The sequence below is a fragment of the Tinamus guttatus genome, unplaced genomic scaffold, assembly GCF_059628265.1.
Source record: "Tinamus guttatus ecotype Peru unplaced genomic scaffold, ASM5962826v1 Tinamus_guttatus_pri_ptg000008l, whole genome shotgun sequence".
NCBI lineage: Eukaryota > Metazoa > Chordata > Aves > Tinamiformes > Tinamidae > Tinamus > Tinamus guttatus.
This window is the reverse complement of record NW_028288542.1, coordinates 1,221,456-1,240,031: the sequence shown is the minus strand read 5'-3', so window position 1 is coordinate 1,240,031 and position 18,576 is coordinate 1,221,456. Positions and strand designations below refer to the sequence as shown.

The following is an 18,576-nucleotide window of genomic DNA, read 5'->3' as shown; positions in this document are numbered from 1 at the left end:
TTCTTTCACATGGAAAAAAAAAGACACATAATGCCATTAAATAATTTCAAGATAATTTATATGCATCTCAAAATGTATCCCATTACAGAACTTTCACCAGGAAGTGGTTTGCTGATTTGTTTGCTTTGGTCTGAGTAAACACCAAGACTTAAACTTGAAATTCTACGGAGTAGAAGTATGGGTGTCAATTGCCTTTTCCAGTGCCTGCCCTTCATTAGCAGCACAAAGTGTGCTTATTTAAATCCCTCCTTATCTCCTAATCCGTGAGGAACAGCGAGTGACTGAATTCAGTAGCTATTGGTAGCAGGGGAGATCAGATCTTCCTGTTTATTGATTTGCAAAGAACAGGCTTGTCCTGGTTTGGCAGCCCTGACTCAGGGCAAGGAAAGAAAGAGGCTTTTCAGCGGGGGGAGGAGGAGCGCGGGGCAGCATTAACGAGCACCTTGTGGAAGGCAGGTGCCTTTGAGATGCAGTCGGATGGGATATGGTTGGAGTCAAGGTCAGGATGCTGAGGAAATGCTGCAAATATGCTGGGGAACTAAAGGATTGCTGTTTTATTAAGTGTTGTACGCATGCATGCTTCTTAAATACAGAAAATTGTCCTTTTCATAAAAGCAGTCTTTGGTGAAGCAAATTTTCGAAGCAGAGATTGTATCATTGAGCTGCTGCACTAAAAATAGCTGTTTGGATGAGAATCTTCTGTTCTTTTCCTTCCTTCCTTGCCATTTTTCCTCAGAATCTCAGACATATTCATCTATTTTTCTTCTACAGTTGTCTTAGCTATTTATGTAATGCTTTTTTTTTTTAATCAGTTCTACTTGTGAGTTTTATTATGCATCCTTCTCAATAAGTAGTAAAAATTTTTTCTTTCTATAATTTGCCTACATTTGAATATTGGGCAGCCTAATTATGTAATAGTTTCTATATATTATGCTGCTTGTGCCCTTAGATGCCCTTATATAAAGGATATTATTCTAACCTCCCAAGACTTTGTACTGTGTTGTGTTTTAAATGGATAATAATTTAAAGAAGTTAAATTCAAATGTAAATGTTTGACTTCACCAAGTGGGATAGGTGAGATCCACCTGACCTCTCTATTCTTCTATCTCTGATCTCAAAATAAAAAATGATTCATTTGTGACACAGTAGACCTTAAAGAAACCTGTTTCCCCTTCTCTATCTTTAGTTGTGCTCTTTGTGGATTGGAAGATGTTCTAATATTTTTCCATCTTCAGTATACATTTTACACTCCATTGTGAGAATGTCCAGGAAAATCTGGTGAGGAAATGTTTCATTTTCTTAAAAAAAAAAAAAAAAAAAGAAGTCATCTTTTTCTGTGCATTTTGTGTCAGGACTTTAGCACTTAGCTAGCACTTCATTTAGAAATGATGAATCAGCAAGAGGGAAAACTGAATACAGTTTTTTGTTTTATATTGTTTTTTCTTTCACCCATTATGGGACTAATAATTCCCTATCAGAACACTACACAATACTCTGAAGTTGTTTTAGTAACAGTGTGCTTTTATTTAAAAATAGTGGCAGTAGAAGCTGCTGTTCATTTCCTTGAGCATCAGAGACAAAAGACTTTTTTTTAACTAGGAACAATAAAAATCATCTTAAATATCAGATGCATGTCTGATAAATAAAGTGGTGGGCCCCAAGCAAACTGCAGGAAACATTATTTTAGTGTATTACTGAGGAAGTTAGGTACGTGATGTTTAACATAAATCTAACATTTTAGTATTTCTGTATGTCTTTTTGTTTAACTGTATCAAAGGTAGCAGGCCCAAATACAGCTGGGTTAGAGAAGTGCTGCTGACTTGTAATTTGGGCACCTGACATGCAGCTAGAAATTGCCGAAGTCTCTTTCTGAACAGCCTCAATGCTCACAAGGACAGAGGCATCCATGTCTTCACCTGTAATATTCCCCGTTTGCCTGAAGTTTCCTTACTAAACATGATCAACTACTTGGTTGAGCGTTTGACTATGACCCTTTAAAATTCTTTTTTGGAAGAATTCCCATGTGAGATCCAAGTGAATAGCTGGCATGCTGCAGGCATGCTGAGCTTGAGAAGGTACTCGGCTAAGAGCTGGAGTCCCCTTCACTTGTATACAGCATTTGAGCCACCGCTTTTACAGAGCATGTTTTAGCCTAGTGCTCAGTGAACGTTTCTGTGAAAAATAACCCTGACATTTTTTCCTCTACCAAAGTTGTTCAACGGAACATCAAAGCTATTGGGAATATATCTGGAGTAGGTCCGGGACATAGGATTAGCCCTTGGCTATGCTTGGTTTGCATTTGTCCAGCCAAGACTATAATGTTCCTGGATAGAGAGAGACCGTTTATACAGATAGATCTTTGCTGAGAACACTCATTATTTGCAGACACAACTTAACCATGTGATGAAAAACTCAATAGCTCCAACACATTTTAATAGCAAGGTGCTTTTTAAGAATGTGGAAAATGTTGAGAGTCAAAACACTTAATTTTCTTTTTTGCTCTAGGTCTGTTTCTAGCCTAGACATAGCACAAATTAATCTTGAAAGAAAAATGTTCAGCCAAACAGGCAAAACTAACAGAAGTACATTTAGCAGTTGACCCAAGTAAAATATGGAAAATCCTTATTCTGGATAGCAAGTCATTTCAAGGTTGACACCTGAAAAGTTCTTGGAAACATAGCTTTGCTTTTTATCGTCGTAATCTGTTTAACTGGTTCTCAGTTCACATGGTTGTGTTCAAATAATAGGAAGTAAATTTATTTTATGTTTTCAAATTCTCTTTATTTAAAAAAAAAATGAGATGTACTATAAATAAATAAATTATTTTGTTTGGTTTGTTAGCATAAGATATTTATGTTCTATGTCATTACCACTTAATATATGATTTTTTAGTACATCCTTCAGATTCACATATAATATATAGCTCTTCCATTTGTTATGACTGAAAGAAGATAAATACAAAAGGAAACAGTGTATTAAATAAGTAATGGAAATGCATGTATCTTCAAGCAAGTATTTTCAGAGAAGAAAAGCAATAGTTCAAGTATCTTTGACCACAGAAATCCTGCTGTTTGTTTTTAAGCTAAAAACACATATAGAAAGATGATTTTGGTCAATTAAAACCAAATTCTTCCATCTTGATCTTGATCGAGTTTATTGGTTAATGCTTCTATAGCTACTGATGCTGATGACCAGAAGCAGCTCTGAGTTTAGCCCTCAACAGCCTTCCTAACTTTTATCTACATGGTGAAATAAGTGCAAGCTCAAGCCTTAAGTCAGGTGCCATCCACAGTGGTGCCACAGATCTAAGCTATGGATCATGACTCAGTAGAGCATCTATGTAAAGGCCAGTGAGTTTAGGCCTAAATTACCCCTTATCTGTCTGCTTTTTATCTGCAAATTGAGAATTTATCCAGAGTTCCCCTCTTCTCAGGCTTAGTTTTGTCTAGCTAAGCAATCACCAGTATTAGGCACAAAAGCACAGATTATTGGGCTCAGCCTACATGTGCCCACCCAAAAACTAGTAGGAGAAATGAAGGCTGCTCTGCAAGCAATTCTGCCTTGAGGAAAACATGAGGAAGAAGAGCAGAGGGCCCCGGGTCATGTGCTAGTAGCTGAGTGGTGTAGGGAGGTGCTTGTGAAGGGGGGCTGACAGCAAATCAAAGGGATTTATGGTATCTGCACATAGGAAGCTGGAGGAGAAAAGAAGGGACAGAAGCAGAAGCAGCAGCAGGAAAAGCGTTTGAAGTACAGTGGGAAGGGAAGGGAAGGGAAGGGAAGGGAAGGGAAGGGAAGGGAAGGGAAGGGAAGGGAAGGAAGCAGGAAGGAGGAAGGGAAGGGGGAAGGGAAGGGGGAAGGGAAGGCAAGGGAAGGGAAGGCAAAGCAAGGGAAGGCAAAGGAAGGGAAGGGAAAGCGCCTTTTGGGACGTGTTGTTTGAAAATGGTGAGCAAAGCAGCTAACGTCCTCTTGCTATGTTTCAGTTGTGCTTAAGGGAGCAAGGTGCTGTGTGCTTTGTGCTTTCTTGGTAAACAAATAAGATCCCCTCTACTACCAACCAAAATAGCCTGAATGTCTTAGAATGTGACTTACTTTTTACTCATGCATACCGTTTATTTCCTGGTAACATATCTCACGATTAGGACAATCAAAACAGACCCAGCTTTTTCACTGTTTGCTTTACTGTTGTTGACACAACACTTTTTCTTACAGGCAATATTAAAATTCAGTGAAGCTGCTTCGTGACAGTTGTTTTATTTAAAACATTTTGGAAATAGTCTGTCATCAGTGTTAATCATTTTCCCTGCTTTACCCAATGCTATATTTAGGCTAATTTAATTGTTGGTGTCCTTTTAGAATACAAGGCATAAAGCTGCTGGTCAATGTCATTCATAAACTTTGGGAGCTTGGAATATGTATCTGTAACACCTACCTGCTCTCAGCTGCTGGCTTCGTGCTATATTGAGCTTTCTGAAGTGCAAAGATAAAACTGCTCTTACAGTTGGCATCTGTGTCCTTTTATAGTAGATCAACCCACCAAAACACTAAGAATAACATGTTCTCCAAAGGACATCTTCCAGGGAAGAAATGAAAGAACAAAGAAATGCCATTTGGTTACGCTCATTCCAGCATTCTTCTAAAATGTGGTTATGACATCTACATTAGAAGAAATTACTTTTCATAGGGTGATTTGTAACAGTTGACTCCCAAAAAGTTCTTTCATGGTAGTTCCAATAATATTTAACAGAGAAGAAATTTACTGACTTCAATATTGGCAAACAAGAAATCAGAGTCATATTCTTTTTAGGTGCATATGGTCAGGCCTGTTTGCTGTACATTTATTTACCAGCCAGTTCATTTTGAGGTTGTTCTAGCATGAGTTAGAAGAAAGGCAAACAACCAAACCTCTTTGCCTATGGATCAGACACATTAAAGCTCGGTTAAATCCTTCAGCATGGTAGATTGTTGCAGGAGATGTCTTAATTTTAAAGAGAATGTTTCTTAATGAGACAAGTATCTGTCTTTAATTGCTGCTTGTTACTTGTTGAGAACAGAGTCAGTTTTTTCTCCTATCTTTGCAGGTGGCCATTGATGAGCGCATCAGGCAACTGCATGAAGCTCACAGGGATTTTGGCCCTACTTCTCAGCATTTCCTTACCAGTGAGTAATTTCCCATTTTACTTGCTCAGCTTGCAAACACAGTGAATTGATATATTTTGTAACCAGGTATCCAGCTAGGGATACTATCAGATTCTGTTTTAAAGCACATCTCAGTGTTTTTTTTCTTTTAAATATCTGGAGCAGAAGATTGATGAAGAAGTTCAGACATCCCAGGGTAGACAGAAGGTCTCTACCTATGCTAACTCCATTTGCCAATGCATCCATCAACACAAAGTTGTTCAAAAATTTTAAATCGGTGTTTTTGGTGCTTAGTATTTTACTAATTCTGATTATTTTGGTATTTAAGTTTTTATATATCCCTTTTGATAGTTTCAGATGAGTCTATGATATAGAGTATGTAAAGATGAAAATAGGAGTAGTATATGTGTCTGTATGTCGTATCAGACAATTAGATGAATTATCAAATTCTCCACGTTAAGTATTGACATTTATCTGTTAACCTAGTTTCATAACTACGTAAGGATTAAATCTATCCTAAAAAAATCCTGTGTTTTGAACATGCAGTTCTTTTGAAGCAGAAGAAGAATCTAAACACATGCACAATGAAAAGTCAAAGGCTTGCATAGCTGCTTTAAAACTCTACAGAGATTAAAAATGCATAAACCTCAATATCTACCATACTTGTGGGAATTAATAATAAATTAATAGAAGAGCAGCTAGGTATTCTGGCCAAGTTCTTTATGGTGACTTTTTTTTTCTTTTTTTTTTTTTTGTAGAAAGATAGAAATGAGAATACTCCCTATTTCTTGTTGGGCCCTATTACTGTAGGAGGGAAAACCAGGAAAGTGAATGCCACTTAAAATATATGTTGGACTATACTTGACTTGTGCTTTTGAAGCACACTTCTGAGCCAGCCCCCAAGCTGCTATTTGATTTTGCTTAGCTATAGCTTAGTTCTTGTCTACAAATCAATATTAGTAAAGTATAATTTTGCTAGGCAGAGATAGATTCTCTTTGTTGGAAGAGATTTTTAGAAAAACGTAGCACATAGCTTTCTAGGTCTTCTCTAATTCAAACATAAGTTATTTCTCAGTAATCCTAGTGGTAGTCAGTTAGCTCAAACTATTATTGGGCTTCTGTGTACTATTAAATATTTATTTTTATTATTTATTATTGCTCTTTCCTTTTAGTTATCTAGATATAATGGCTAGATCAATTTATTTCTCAATCAATTTATTTGTATTTGATTCTCATTATTGTATTTTTTAAGACTTAGAGTATAAAAGATACCCCTTAAAAATGGAGTTTAAAATTATTTCTTTTCTCTAAAGAAGATATAAAACTCCTTGTAGTTTATTTTAAGTAAAACCCACATTATTAAGAGATTTTTTTCTGTACTAGCTGAAAAGTGTAAGCCATGAGGGACAGGAGACATGAACAAGGCTGGTGCAAGGTGGAGCTGTTAGTGGAAGTATTATCCTATGCGACTTGCAGATGAGCAGACTTACTTTATTGAAGGGCTGATGAAAGAAAATCGGAGACAAAATTGCATCCCTGTTTAACTGGAGTCCACTTTAAATTTAATGGGCTTCAGTTTTCTTCAAATAGCCGGACACATTTTTAAAGGAAAAAAAAAAAAAAAAAGCAATTATCTAAATCTATTAGAAGGAGATGATTTCCATTACCTCTTCCACACGCTGCTTACCTGTTCAAAATCAGAGCTATTCCAAGGACTTGGAATCAGAACTTGTGCAAGGACAAACAAATCCTGCAAGAAAAATATTTTTGGTTTTGCAGGATTTGACCACTTGCAAGAGCCACAAAGGGATCAAAACCTAGTGAAAAAGTTGGCAGAAGAATAGCAATTAAGTAGAGCTTTCCACAGCTCTGCAGAAGGTATAATTGCCAGTAACACTGCTAGCCCACCTCTCCCCCAGCACGCTTTGATGTTTTGGAGCACACAAAGGCAGTTTGAAACACCTTCAAAGCTCCCCGGCAGTGGCTAGACTGAAACTTCTCCAGTGCCCTCTCTTTTCTATTGTACTTCAATTAGCTAAAGTAAACAGCGAAACTATTTAAGAGATTATATCAGCAGAAGAGAGCACAGTCACAGGATAATAGTCTGCTACGTGCACAGAGGCAGCCTCTCCAGGCATTTATCCAAAATGGATGGTACTGTCATTGCACCGTTGCATTCACAGTGGGGTAGGGAGCAAACTTTCCTTCGGCTCATACTACGTGCACAGAGGCAGCCTCTCCAGGCATTTATCCAAAATGGATGGTACTGTCATTGCACCGTTGCATTCACAGTGGGGTAGGGAGCAAACTTTCCTTCGGCTCATACTGCCCTGTAACTTTGGGCAGGAATGGTTTTTAATTGGTAAACTCTTAATTGTTGTTGGTTTTTTTCACTGATAAGATCATCCTGTCCACAGAGTGAGAAGGGCAAAGGGGAAAAATTAGATGAGTGGAAACCTTGACAGGGTGAATTGCAAATTCAAAACAATCTGTGTTTACTGTAAATACACTGTGCAGGCTAGCAGTAGTTCAACACTATGTATTTCTTTTTCAAAATATGAGTCTGTGGAAAAACAAGCTTTATGCCTTTAATTTCTGCTGAGTTGTAGAAATCTGTCTGAATTAACTCCTAGTTCCTGGGAATACATATAGTAGGCAGTGTCATGGAATATACATGCCAGTCAGTGCAATATACGTGCCTGCAAGTCAGATTTGTCAAGATGGGGCATGAGGACAGTATAGGTGTATGCCCTGCAGCAGTGTGTAATGCCTTTTTTATTTGATGCACAATTGCCTTCAGGGAAGGCTCCTCAAAGAAAAAAAAAATGGAGTGTATATAGAAAGCAAATTCATCTGATAATCTTCAGGAGAACAGAGTGACCTGGACTGTATTATCGCACTGAACATAATGTTGTTGTTCTCTGTGCCTATGCCTAGTGCAGCCAGACACCTTATGTGATCTTTATGTCCTAGACCCATTCTGCCTCACTACTGATGTAGGCCAGTTTAAAAGTTTTTAGTTTCATGATAGCCACATCTTTTAGCCTACGAACAATTGGTGAGGCGCAGAGAGGATATGTTCTTCTGAGTATTAGCCTGAGCCAGCAGAGTAGCAAACATTCTGGTTGTTTTTCTCCCCTTGCAGGTTACTTCAGGAAAAGGAGTCAGGTCAAATCGTGTTGGCTCTGAAAACAGCCAGGTTACTGAGTAAAAAAAGGACATGCATGCAATATATTTGCTTGCTTCTTCTCTCTCTCTCTTGCATCTACATGCAAAAGAAAAGTAACTAAAGCATGGCAAATATCTATAGAATCTACCCCAAACATCATTGTTCTGTCACTGCAAATTGCCCATGCATCTTTAAGTCCCATGTTCTGCAAGCATAAAGTCCCCAAAGCCTCAGGTTCCTCAGTGCCGTATGTTGTTGGTGCACCTGAAGCCAGTAACCTGCTGTTACCTGCTTTCACAGTAGCACCACTGCTCCTGCGACACCAGCCTGGTGGAGCCATCTCTACTGGAGAGGTAGCTCTTCAGCAGAGATGCAGCCCAAGCCTGGGCCGTGCAGCATTAGTGGGATTTCTGTATTTGCACTTCTGGGAATGGGCTAGTCAAGCACAAGGGCTGCCAACAGGAAGGGGGCAGGTCAAACCAACGTGGATTTAATGCCTTCTAAATGGCCTTTCAGTGCCACGATGGCAAATGGAATCTATTTTGGATCACTTTAGCAGTGGCAACAGCTCAGAAAATAAAGTGGATCATGATAATTCTGCTCTCCAGAATTATCTTATAATTTCAGCTCACGAAGTATTTTGAGCAAAGGAGCTAAATGCATATTAGATCAATGCAAACTGTAGTAAGTAACGGAAATTTATTGGATAGCTCATAACATTTTTTTTGTTTATACTCCAGCTGCAATAAATACATCTTCTCAAATTCAGCATCAGCTTTTCTTCTACTATCTATATTTGTTCCTCTAGAGGTGCTAGTGATGATCATCTGCAACTGTTTGTTTACTTACTTAAATTAAATTTTGTATTTTAGAGGTGTTCTGCTTTCCTGCGTAGTTATACAAAAAGGTTGGTAGGCTAGTATTCCTAAGTAGCAACTGAAGTATATTTCTTTCCCACTGAAAGAAATAAACATATGAATTGCTAATTGATGGTAATGGCTCTTAGAAGATTGTTATTGGTCTGTACATAGAAATTACAGCATCATCTGTCTGTTTCTGTGTGTCTGGAACAGAAGCTCCCAAAGGCTGGAGCTGAAGACTGTTGGAAACCGGGTGCAGAAGCACTGGGAGTAGAGTCAGGACCTCATATTTTCCATGTTCTATGCAAGCAGGGAATCAAATGCTAGTCGAAATGTCCCCATCTCTAAAAATCAATGATCGAGGAGCCAGTATCCACCTGTGTTCCACTTGGTTATACACCAAGGCTTTGGACAGCTCGCAAGTGTAGAGGACTCTCACTAAAGCTGGCCCTTACTTATCTGCTAGCTCATGAGCTCTCCTCTCCCCAGGCCTCCCATGCATCTTTCCTGGACTTTCACCTCAGCCTGTGATTTTCTCATCAGCCCTTCATGCTTCCTCAAGCTGATTTCACTCTGCCAGTCTCCATAGTGTCTTGTCTTTTCCTCAGTTATCCCTTACCACCTTGCCAAGGATTGAGGATCTCAGCATTGACAGAAATAGTTATGAAGATACAGCTTGATAAGTGGTATTATGTGTGCAAGACATTGTATCATGAACTTACAGAATGAGGTTGTAGTTGGTGGTGGTTTTGCTGTTTAATTAGAATGATGAAAATCAGTGAAAAAGTCACAAAGTTTCTCCTTTTTGTTAAAGAGAAATTGGTAAATATTTAGCAAAGTCTTCGAAAAGGTCTGTGATCCTTTCATGGATGGTGGTGCTTAATTTGAAAATGAAATACAGGAACTGAAGTGTGAAAAAGAGGACCTGCAAACCTAATTTAAGTGCAAATTTCAGCATAATGCCAAGTCCAGAGTTTTTAGTGTCTCCTCTGGAGTAGTGATACTTTTTTTGGCCTCTTTACTTTGATCTCTGATGCCGCTCCTTACAAAGAACAGGATTCATCCTCTCTTTATGGGAGATGTGTATTTTTCAAAATATACCTTCCTTTTGAAATGCAAAAATATGAAGAAGAATTGATGTCAAATCTTTAATATCGTTTGCAGTGTTAACCAGCTTGCCATTCATCCTATTTTTAATGATGTGGCTCAGTCACATATGTATTTGTGATCCCTAACCAATAGATGGTATTGCAACCTTTGAAAACAAAAGCAAGCCTTGTATTTTACTGCCCAGGGCCTGCAGGAGACCCTCCCTTAGCATGGAGAGCATGTTGGGGAGGTGCCCTCATGAAATAGTGCTCAGCTGGTGCCCTGCGAGCGTGGCCGGGAGATGCCCGTGGCTCCCAGGCTCTGACTGCTCAGGGAACTCAGATTTTTCCCACAGCAAAGAACCTTGGCGAAAGGCAAGGACCAGAAAGAACAAGTGGGTGTGCGAGTCTGGAAGGAGTGCTTGACACCTAGCCAGCGTTCTGTGGCGCGTGTTTCAGAGGCTGCAAGCTTCTGCTCCCCGCAGGCTGCAAAACACTGGGTACAGCAGCTCCAGACTCTCCATCTGTATGCCTAGAGAGCCCGTGCTAGGAACTGTATTTTAACTGGTGGTGCCTAAAGATGCTTTTGTTTCACATCCCTTAGCAATAGTAGCACTGTCTTCAGCATGAAATGGAGCAGGCGTAGCAGTTTTCATTCAGAAACAGAAAGAATGGGAAAGCTGGAGCCAACGGTTTCTGTTACAGGCTGGCAATCAAAGTGCTTGTTGATTTGGTGCATTTCGTGTTAGGCAGTTGTTCATTAATAATGAAAACCGTGATCACAGGGGCAGGTTATATAACCTGGATCTTTCCTTCTCAGGGAAAGCTGTGAGCAGCTCTGAGCTTTGTCCTGAGGAGGAGACCTAGGATATATAGCCTGCTCTTATGACCAAGTTTTTTGTTTTCTGCTAGGATTCAGAATTCTTTTTTTCCCTTCTTTCTGGGCCTTTGTGTTTTCCTTTCTTTAATTTTTAGTTGTTTCATCCCCTTTCCTGAGAAATAAGAGAGATGGGTCTGGATTCATTCAAGCTGGGCAAGAAGTGAAGTACTAATGTCTGCCACTTGCTCTGCGAGTGCTGAGATTATCATGCAAGGCACACATATTAGTGAAACTCCTTATTGCATATTCAGACATGTCTTTAAAAGGACATGTCCTTCTAATTAAGATATCTGACTCTAAAAATGACGGGACTTTAGGTCTCTTAGGACACCCGGTAGGTGATTTTTCCAGCGCTATCATCAGCTACATCTTTTTCTCAATTATTTCTCATTGCATACATTAGGTTTTTTATATTGTCTTACAGACAATATGCTTTTTCTGTCTGCTTTTGACATACGGAAATGAAAGATTATGTCCATTCATCCTTCTCACTGGAGATAAATGAAATAATATTTTTAGATATCATATTGAATATCTTGAAAATAGTTACCAGGAGGAAATACAAAGATGGGAAGTAATACAAAGAGGAATCTCTGTAAGCACAGAAGTGATTTTGTGAAACTTAAATTTGTTCAGGATAGCTGGAAGAGGCTGATTGCTAGAAAACTTTTTTTTTTTTTCCTCCTTTCACGTTCAGGCAAAATGGTTGCATATGCCTCCGCTCAGAACTTGAGTACTGGGCATTTCTTAGCTCCACAAGGTGTATCCTACATGACCCCAAGCTGTAGATGTCAGATTTTGTGAAAATCTGAGGTTTCTGTGAGTGCAACAGAATGTATTAAAGCACTGCGTGCGGGTTGAAGGCACGACTGTGCTGTCGTGTTTGGAAGACACGGATGTGCAGTGCTGGGTCGTAGAGCTTCTTGCTAGAAGGGGAAGAAGGTCACCCGTGTGCTCAGCCTGTAAGCCTGGGGTGAGTAACTTCCTCCTCGTGAATGTCCCGTGAAGGATCCTGTACTGCTGAAGGGCCCTACGCTCCCAGCTCCGGCTTTCGGGAGGGAAAGGCCTGCCAAGGATATCAGCTCAATTTGAGCTTGTAGGTGCTGGGTCTCCCCTGTAACTAATAGTGCTGATCCTGAAAGATGAGGAGGGGCTTTCTTGTCTACTCTGCCTTGGTATTGCTTGGTTTCATCACCTTTTTTTCTAAACCCTGATGCTGGAAGCCTTTCCAAAATCAAGATGGCAATACTTAGTCACGGAGGGGGCAACTGTCCATTTAGCCATGCAGAAGTGAGAGCTGCTTTAGACAGCAGCTCAACTACAAACCTGCTTGAAGAAAGCGGAAGATTTTATTCTGTTACAGTTCTGAAACTTTTTTAAAGAGCACAAAACAAGTTTTCTTAAAGAAGAGAAGAGAACGTTGTTTAAACCCCAGCAGTGCAAAACTTAATTTCTGTGGTTGAGCCATGATGACCATCACAGTGAATTTGTAATTCAGTTGGCAATGATTTAAGTGGAAAGCTTGTATAATGAGTAAATCATATTTAAAAATAAAGTGTCTTGAATCCATTTCTTCCTTGTTTAGAATATCAGCCTTCTTTAAAATTCTTACCATTTTTCTACTATGGCCGTAGCCACACTATTGGTAGCAGTAGATTTGCCTGACTGCTGGAATATGATTCACCATGAGGTAACATTTAAGGGATTTGTAGTTTTATAGCTGTGCTTTCTACCTCACTGAATTTTTGTTCTAAGTGACTCTATCCATTGTAATACATTGGAATTCAAATTTCGGAAAAAAATGATAAAGCCAGCTCTCAAAGATGGCAGGGTGTTTTGCTATGCTTTCAGCTGCAAACACACACTTTTTCCATCAAATCAGTAGCTGGTATTTTTGAAAAATGGTTTCCACCAAAAAAAATCTAAAGAATGATAATTAACAATAATTCTTTCTGAAGAGTTTCTGTCTCTTGCCTTTATACTTTTCATTTGTCAACACTTTTAAAGTATCTTATAATATTTTTATAAAGCCTTTATTTTTTACAGAAGCCTAATTCTTTTCTATATTTTATTTTTGAAAGGCAAATATTCTTAAATTCAGCAATAATTTGCAAGCAATTATATCAATTTTTTCATCTTAAATGAGTGTAACAGTCATAAGATTTAACCATATGCCCATGATGTCACCAGGTGTAACTTGCATCCAGTTTAGAACATTCCTTTTGTTCTCAGATTGCAGAGCTACGGTGCTGTAAGGATGTTCTGTCTATATTAGAATCCGTCCTGCTATGCTTGACTCTGTAAGACATGAAGTGATTATCAAAGATTTATTATTCTAATTATCTAATTCCTTTTGCAGAAAACTTGTGTCGAATTCGACAAGGTGAAAGTCAGTCTTAGAGTTTTTAAGAGCTTAAGAGTAGAACAGATGCTGTTAGCAATATGAAGTACCTGTAACTTGGGATATGCAAATCAATATAGACTATATAATTTTGCTGTATTTTATGCAGTATTTCTTTTAGGGGAAAAAAAATGGATGCTTGTATATTTTTGCCATTTTACAGTATCGTGACATTTAAGAAAATGAGCATTAGATGGATTTTATATTTTGTGTTACAAATGGCATTTGGAAACGTCTGCAAATGCTGTTTGTGATTTATAATGATGAAAGGAGTGCATTATTTAGGTTGTATTGTATAATGCTGACGCTAGGTTATGGATAAGAAATACTAAGCTGACCGTAAAGAATAAAACAGAAAATGCAGAATGGAAAGGTCTGCTTTATAATTCTTTATAATTCTTTAATTTGTTTGTATTGCTGCTAATCCCGTGCTGACTCTTTTCATAATTAATAATCACATCTTCAGAGTGAATAGGAGTGTTATAGTCAGTGTTTGTCTGCATACATATTATAATGACAGACAGTACTGCTAGCTTGGCAGAGCAACAGCGTGTATAAAGAAAATGTAAGGGAAGTATAGTGGATTGTAAAAGTTGTGGAGTCCAAGCTGAAAGGTAGCTGTCCCTGTCTGAAGTGATGGGGAATCCATCCATATATGCAGCCCTGCAAGGCAGATTTTGGAGCTGGATAGATCCCCTGCTGTGCAGTTCTTATGAAAGGCAGGTTTCGAGTTATGTTTCTGCCTTGTAACTTTTAAATTGTGCAGTCCTGGTTTTCTGACTCCTGTTGGTCAGCTCCACGGTGCAGCAGCACTAGACCTCAGTGCTACCTAGCACGATCTAATTGTTCTTCAGTCTCACTTAGGACACAAATAAATGCCCACAGTTTAGAAAACATCCCCCTGTACATCTTGAAAAATTCCTATTTTACCGATGCATGCTGCCATTTGTTATAAAGGATGTTGGAGAGCTTCCTAGATGGTGCATATCTGCTATTGTGCCACTGTTGCAATTTGGTTTGCAAACCAGTTGAAGAAATTAACTGGTTCCTAGCTATATGTTTGTATAAAGATACTAATGATGCTAGTGTCAAGTAGAGAGATAAGAAGTCAGATAGGTAGAAGTCCTAGGTTGAATCAGTGAAATATTGACATTATTAAAATTTGAAAATAAATATGTGCCTTACTGAGTTGTGGCTACTGTGGCCAACAAGAAGGTAATACAGGTCTTGAGTGTGAACATATAAATGAGCTCAGCTGCTGCTCTCACAAGGAAGAAACATGTATAATAAATGTAAGACAAAATAAGCAACAAACAAACAAACCAAAAGAAGTTTGTAGGATATAGATAACAGTATACAAAGTTTTAGGTACTATGTAATGATACTATGTAGTTTCTCTATTCTAAACCCTTTCCCAGTTCTTTAGCCCAATTTTCTTCATATTTAAAACTGAAAATGTACACCAGTGCTATTGTAGGGTGGCTGGAAGTGTGTTATGTCTTTTTAAATAGGGACCACTAGTAGTAATTTCTAACTTTGGACCTAGTTAAGTTTTCTTTCTGAATAGTTAAAGGAGAACTAGTTTACTGTCAGTGAACTAGTATTGGTATAGGTATTTGTCTTTATGCTTGTAGTGTTAAAGTGAACCATTTATCCGTTTATTTTTCAGTATCAACACAGAGAAAAATATGGCATCGTCCTTTTAATATGCTATTCAGATCCCTACATGCATGAAAATACTGCTGAAGTTGAGAGAGCCGTCGTGCTACTGTTTCATTATGCACTGTAGAAGTGGCTAAGGCTGCGGGCTCACCCTCATGAGCTGTGTTCATTGAGCTTGAACAGCAGCCAGAACAAGTTTCACATATGTTAGCGCACCGACAGAGAAAGATAAAACTCCAAAGTCAAGTAACCACTAAAATTTATAGCCATGCAAACCAAGAGGAAGGAGATTTAAATTCACTCTTAAAATGCCCCATATTTGGTTGTAATATTTAATTTCAGAGGACAACATTGCAAGTGGCCGGGTGTACGATAATGGATTCTTACACTGTGCAGGCTGGAGCAATAAAGCACTTTGGAATTGCACTTTGCAAATAGGAGAAGGTCAGCTTCTTGAGTGCTGTAGCACATGAGTACTACAGTGTCATATAAAATGTCTTTGCTAGAAACACTGCTTTGATGGACTACTCAAATGGTCTTAGCAGGAATTAAAGATATATGTCCATTACCTGCACTAGCTTTGTAATGGGGAGTAAACCTCTGGTAAGCAGAGATAAGAAACAGCTGTTCTCAGCTCTTGGACTTGGTCCAGGAGTAAAATGATTATTCTCTTTGCATAGCTGTGAAAAAGTACCACATATTTCCTCAACTCAAATTTATGCAAGGCTAGAATCATCCAGGAAAGCAAAAAGTGTATTATAGACAGCTTCACAACAATCTCTTGAAGGAACACTAAATCCAATTATGCAGAACATCACAGAACTGTGTGTTATTTCTAAAGCACTTGGTTCTCATGAAAGCAAAGTATTTCTTCCTCTTTTAATATATCAAGAACACTATCGTATGTAAGATTCTGCGATAATAAGTTTTGACTGCAGAGCTCTTACCTAGATTAATTCAGGAGCAAAGGAAAAAGAATATCTTCCGAAAAATATGCAACAACCTATTCTATCCTTTATTTTTTTAATTAAAAGGAAATCTTAAAATGTAAGAACTGTAGTTTGCTGATATTCTCTTTAGGAATATTAATCATTATTTGGGGAAAAAGATATGGAAGAAGGTCCATTTTTAGTTAATAGTGAGATAGGTTTTGCTCTAGAAAATTTTAACTTAGTATTCAAATCAGTCCTCAGATAATACCAGTTTGTAAGGGTAAAGGGTAAAAAGGGTAAAAAAGGGTAAAGCATTGCCACGAAGTAGGTCTTTTAAACATATTGATGGGGCACATATTAGCACACAGATTAGTGTTATTTAACAACAGTTCGTAGAGAAACCATTGAGCCACTGATAATGTAAGATTTAATTGTAGCCTGTATCTAGCTCCTTGGCTTCAGGTTCCTGTCCCATTTTAGGCCATGGAGAATATTGGAGCAGTCATCAAGATTACATTTGCACCAACTTATGTTCTTACCAGCAGCCAGGATAATTAAGCATCACGGACAAGAAATTTAGATTAAACATTCTCTATACTGCAGCAAAGAGGAGGATGTGCTTCCTTGTTTTGTTCTAGTTAACATCCAAACCTTTCATGTTTTTAAATACTTTTTGCAGTTGTGTACATTATGTAACAGGTTTCATCTTTACATCATTTGAGGCTACATGTCGCCCTCAGAACCTGAGCAACGGTGCTATTTGCACTTACTGCTAGCACTATAGTTCAGCTATATAATGTATGAACAGAGAGCAAAATGGCAGTTCCTGTCCAAAGAAGAGATATTTTATCCTGTATAACTTATGTGTGTATTCAAATATTTGTATTTGAAAATATACACAGATCTGTGCTTCTGCATATATGGGTTATGGCACAGTCTTCAGTGGCATTAGAGTCTCCTATTTTCCCCTGATAGCTAATATTCCCATGGGAAAATGCAAATTCCGTATTTATTGCTTATGTTGAGATTAGCTGTTTCCATGGCTGAACCATTCAAATATAATTCCTCTTTTCTTCTTTAAAGGCTGCAGAAATGTGAGCAATAGGAGGGTGGCCCAGGGCAGCCTGGGGCTGAGGATGCCACCAGCAGATGCTGCAGTAGCCTTTCCAGGACTCTTAGGCCACCAGTGATGTGAAACTTCATTACCAAATTCAGAGTGCTCCCAGACACAGGGCTTCCTTCCCCTGCCTTCTCAGCATTGCCTGGAGCCCCCTGGCAACGCGTTGCCCCATTCCCCCATTTCTGGTTGCCTTTTCAGAATATCTGAGGTGGCTCCAGGTTACTCCTCTGCTGCTATCTGGGTGGGCTCCCTCACCTCCTTCCAGTCTTTCTTCAGAGTCCATGTGTATGCAAGTCAACCAAAATACAGAGAGCTGATATAGCTATTTTTATAAACACACTTCAGTTTTTTCCTCCACCTCTTGTTGCCAGTGTTTCCAGATGGGAGCAATCAGGGAAGAGGAAATATCTCTCTGCATATTGACTTCTGTGAATGTGGTCCAAATTGTACCAGACATTTGTGCTGGAACAAATTGTAAGAAATTGCAGGTATTGGTTAATTTTATTTGTAAATATAGTGATTTCTTGGTTTTCTTGAAGCACCTGCAGCTTGGGATTGGCATTTTTGGAGTATATTTTGTGTGTGTGAGAGAGAAAATACTCTGCACCAAATGAGCCATACAGCTCCTTGAGTCTAGGTAAAAATTATTTTCCATTGTGAACAGCAGGGGTCATTAAAAAGAAGGGTTACACTGGATGAAGCAAACAGTCATTTTTTTTTCCAGCTTCATCTTCCAATATAAAGAAGTGACTATATTAAAAAAAGAAAATCCTTGTTCCTATTGTCCTTGAAAGATAACAAACTCAATAAAAAGTGAGTTTTCTGCTTATGGCCTGGACTATAAGACAGCTCTACCTCTGATAAATCCGCGTTATTTGAAATTGTTTGGCCTACGGTGGGTTTTATATTAAACTTTGTTGCAAAAGATTTGCCATACCTTGTGAGTTGATGTTGACATGTTAACACTGTGATAGTCAAAAGTGAGTAGTGTCATACCCTCCTATTCTAATGTGGATTTATTTATTTATTTTGTGATCACAGTGATATTTTCTGCTATTACTGGAAGCCAAAAAAACGATTCAGATTGGTGGAAATAAGAGTGATTTTTTTCCCTTCTATTTGGAGCAAATAAACAAGAGAATAAACAACATTTTGGGCTGGCATCTCATTTTATAGCTTCCCTCAAAATGTAAAGAAGAGTGTAATTTTGTTCTTAGAAGGATGAAAAACGCTGATGAAACAGGGTAAGAAACTGAAGAAAACCCAGTCAAAAGCATTAGCAGGAGGAACCCTATAAGAAAGCACACCAGAAAGATATATAGCTTGTT

The 18,576-nt window shown here is 38.4% G+C and overlaps 1 protein-coding gene across 7 annotated transcripts in view; it reads left to right on the top strand.

Moving 5' to 3' along the window:
* DMD (dystrophin) overlaps positions 1-18,576 on the top strand; it is a 1,078,552-nt gene that overhangs the window by 946,940 nt on the left and 113,036 nt on the right. For all 7 annotated transcript variants that reach the window (XM_088521823.1, XM_088521851.1, XM_088521829.1 and 4 more), the window contains one exon: positions 5,079-5,157. In XM_088521823.1, coding sequence (XP_088377949.1) covers positions 5,079-5,157 — 79 coding nt within the window. The remainder of the gene's footprint in view (positions 1-5,078; positions 5,158-18,576) is intronic.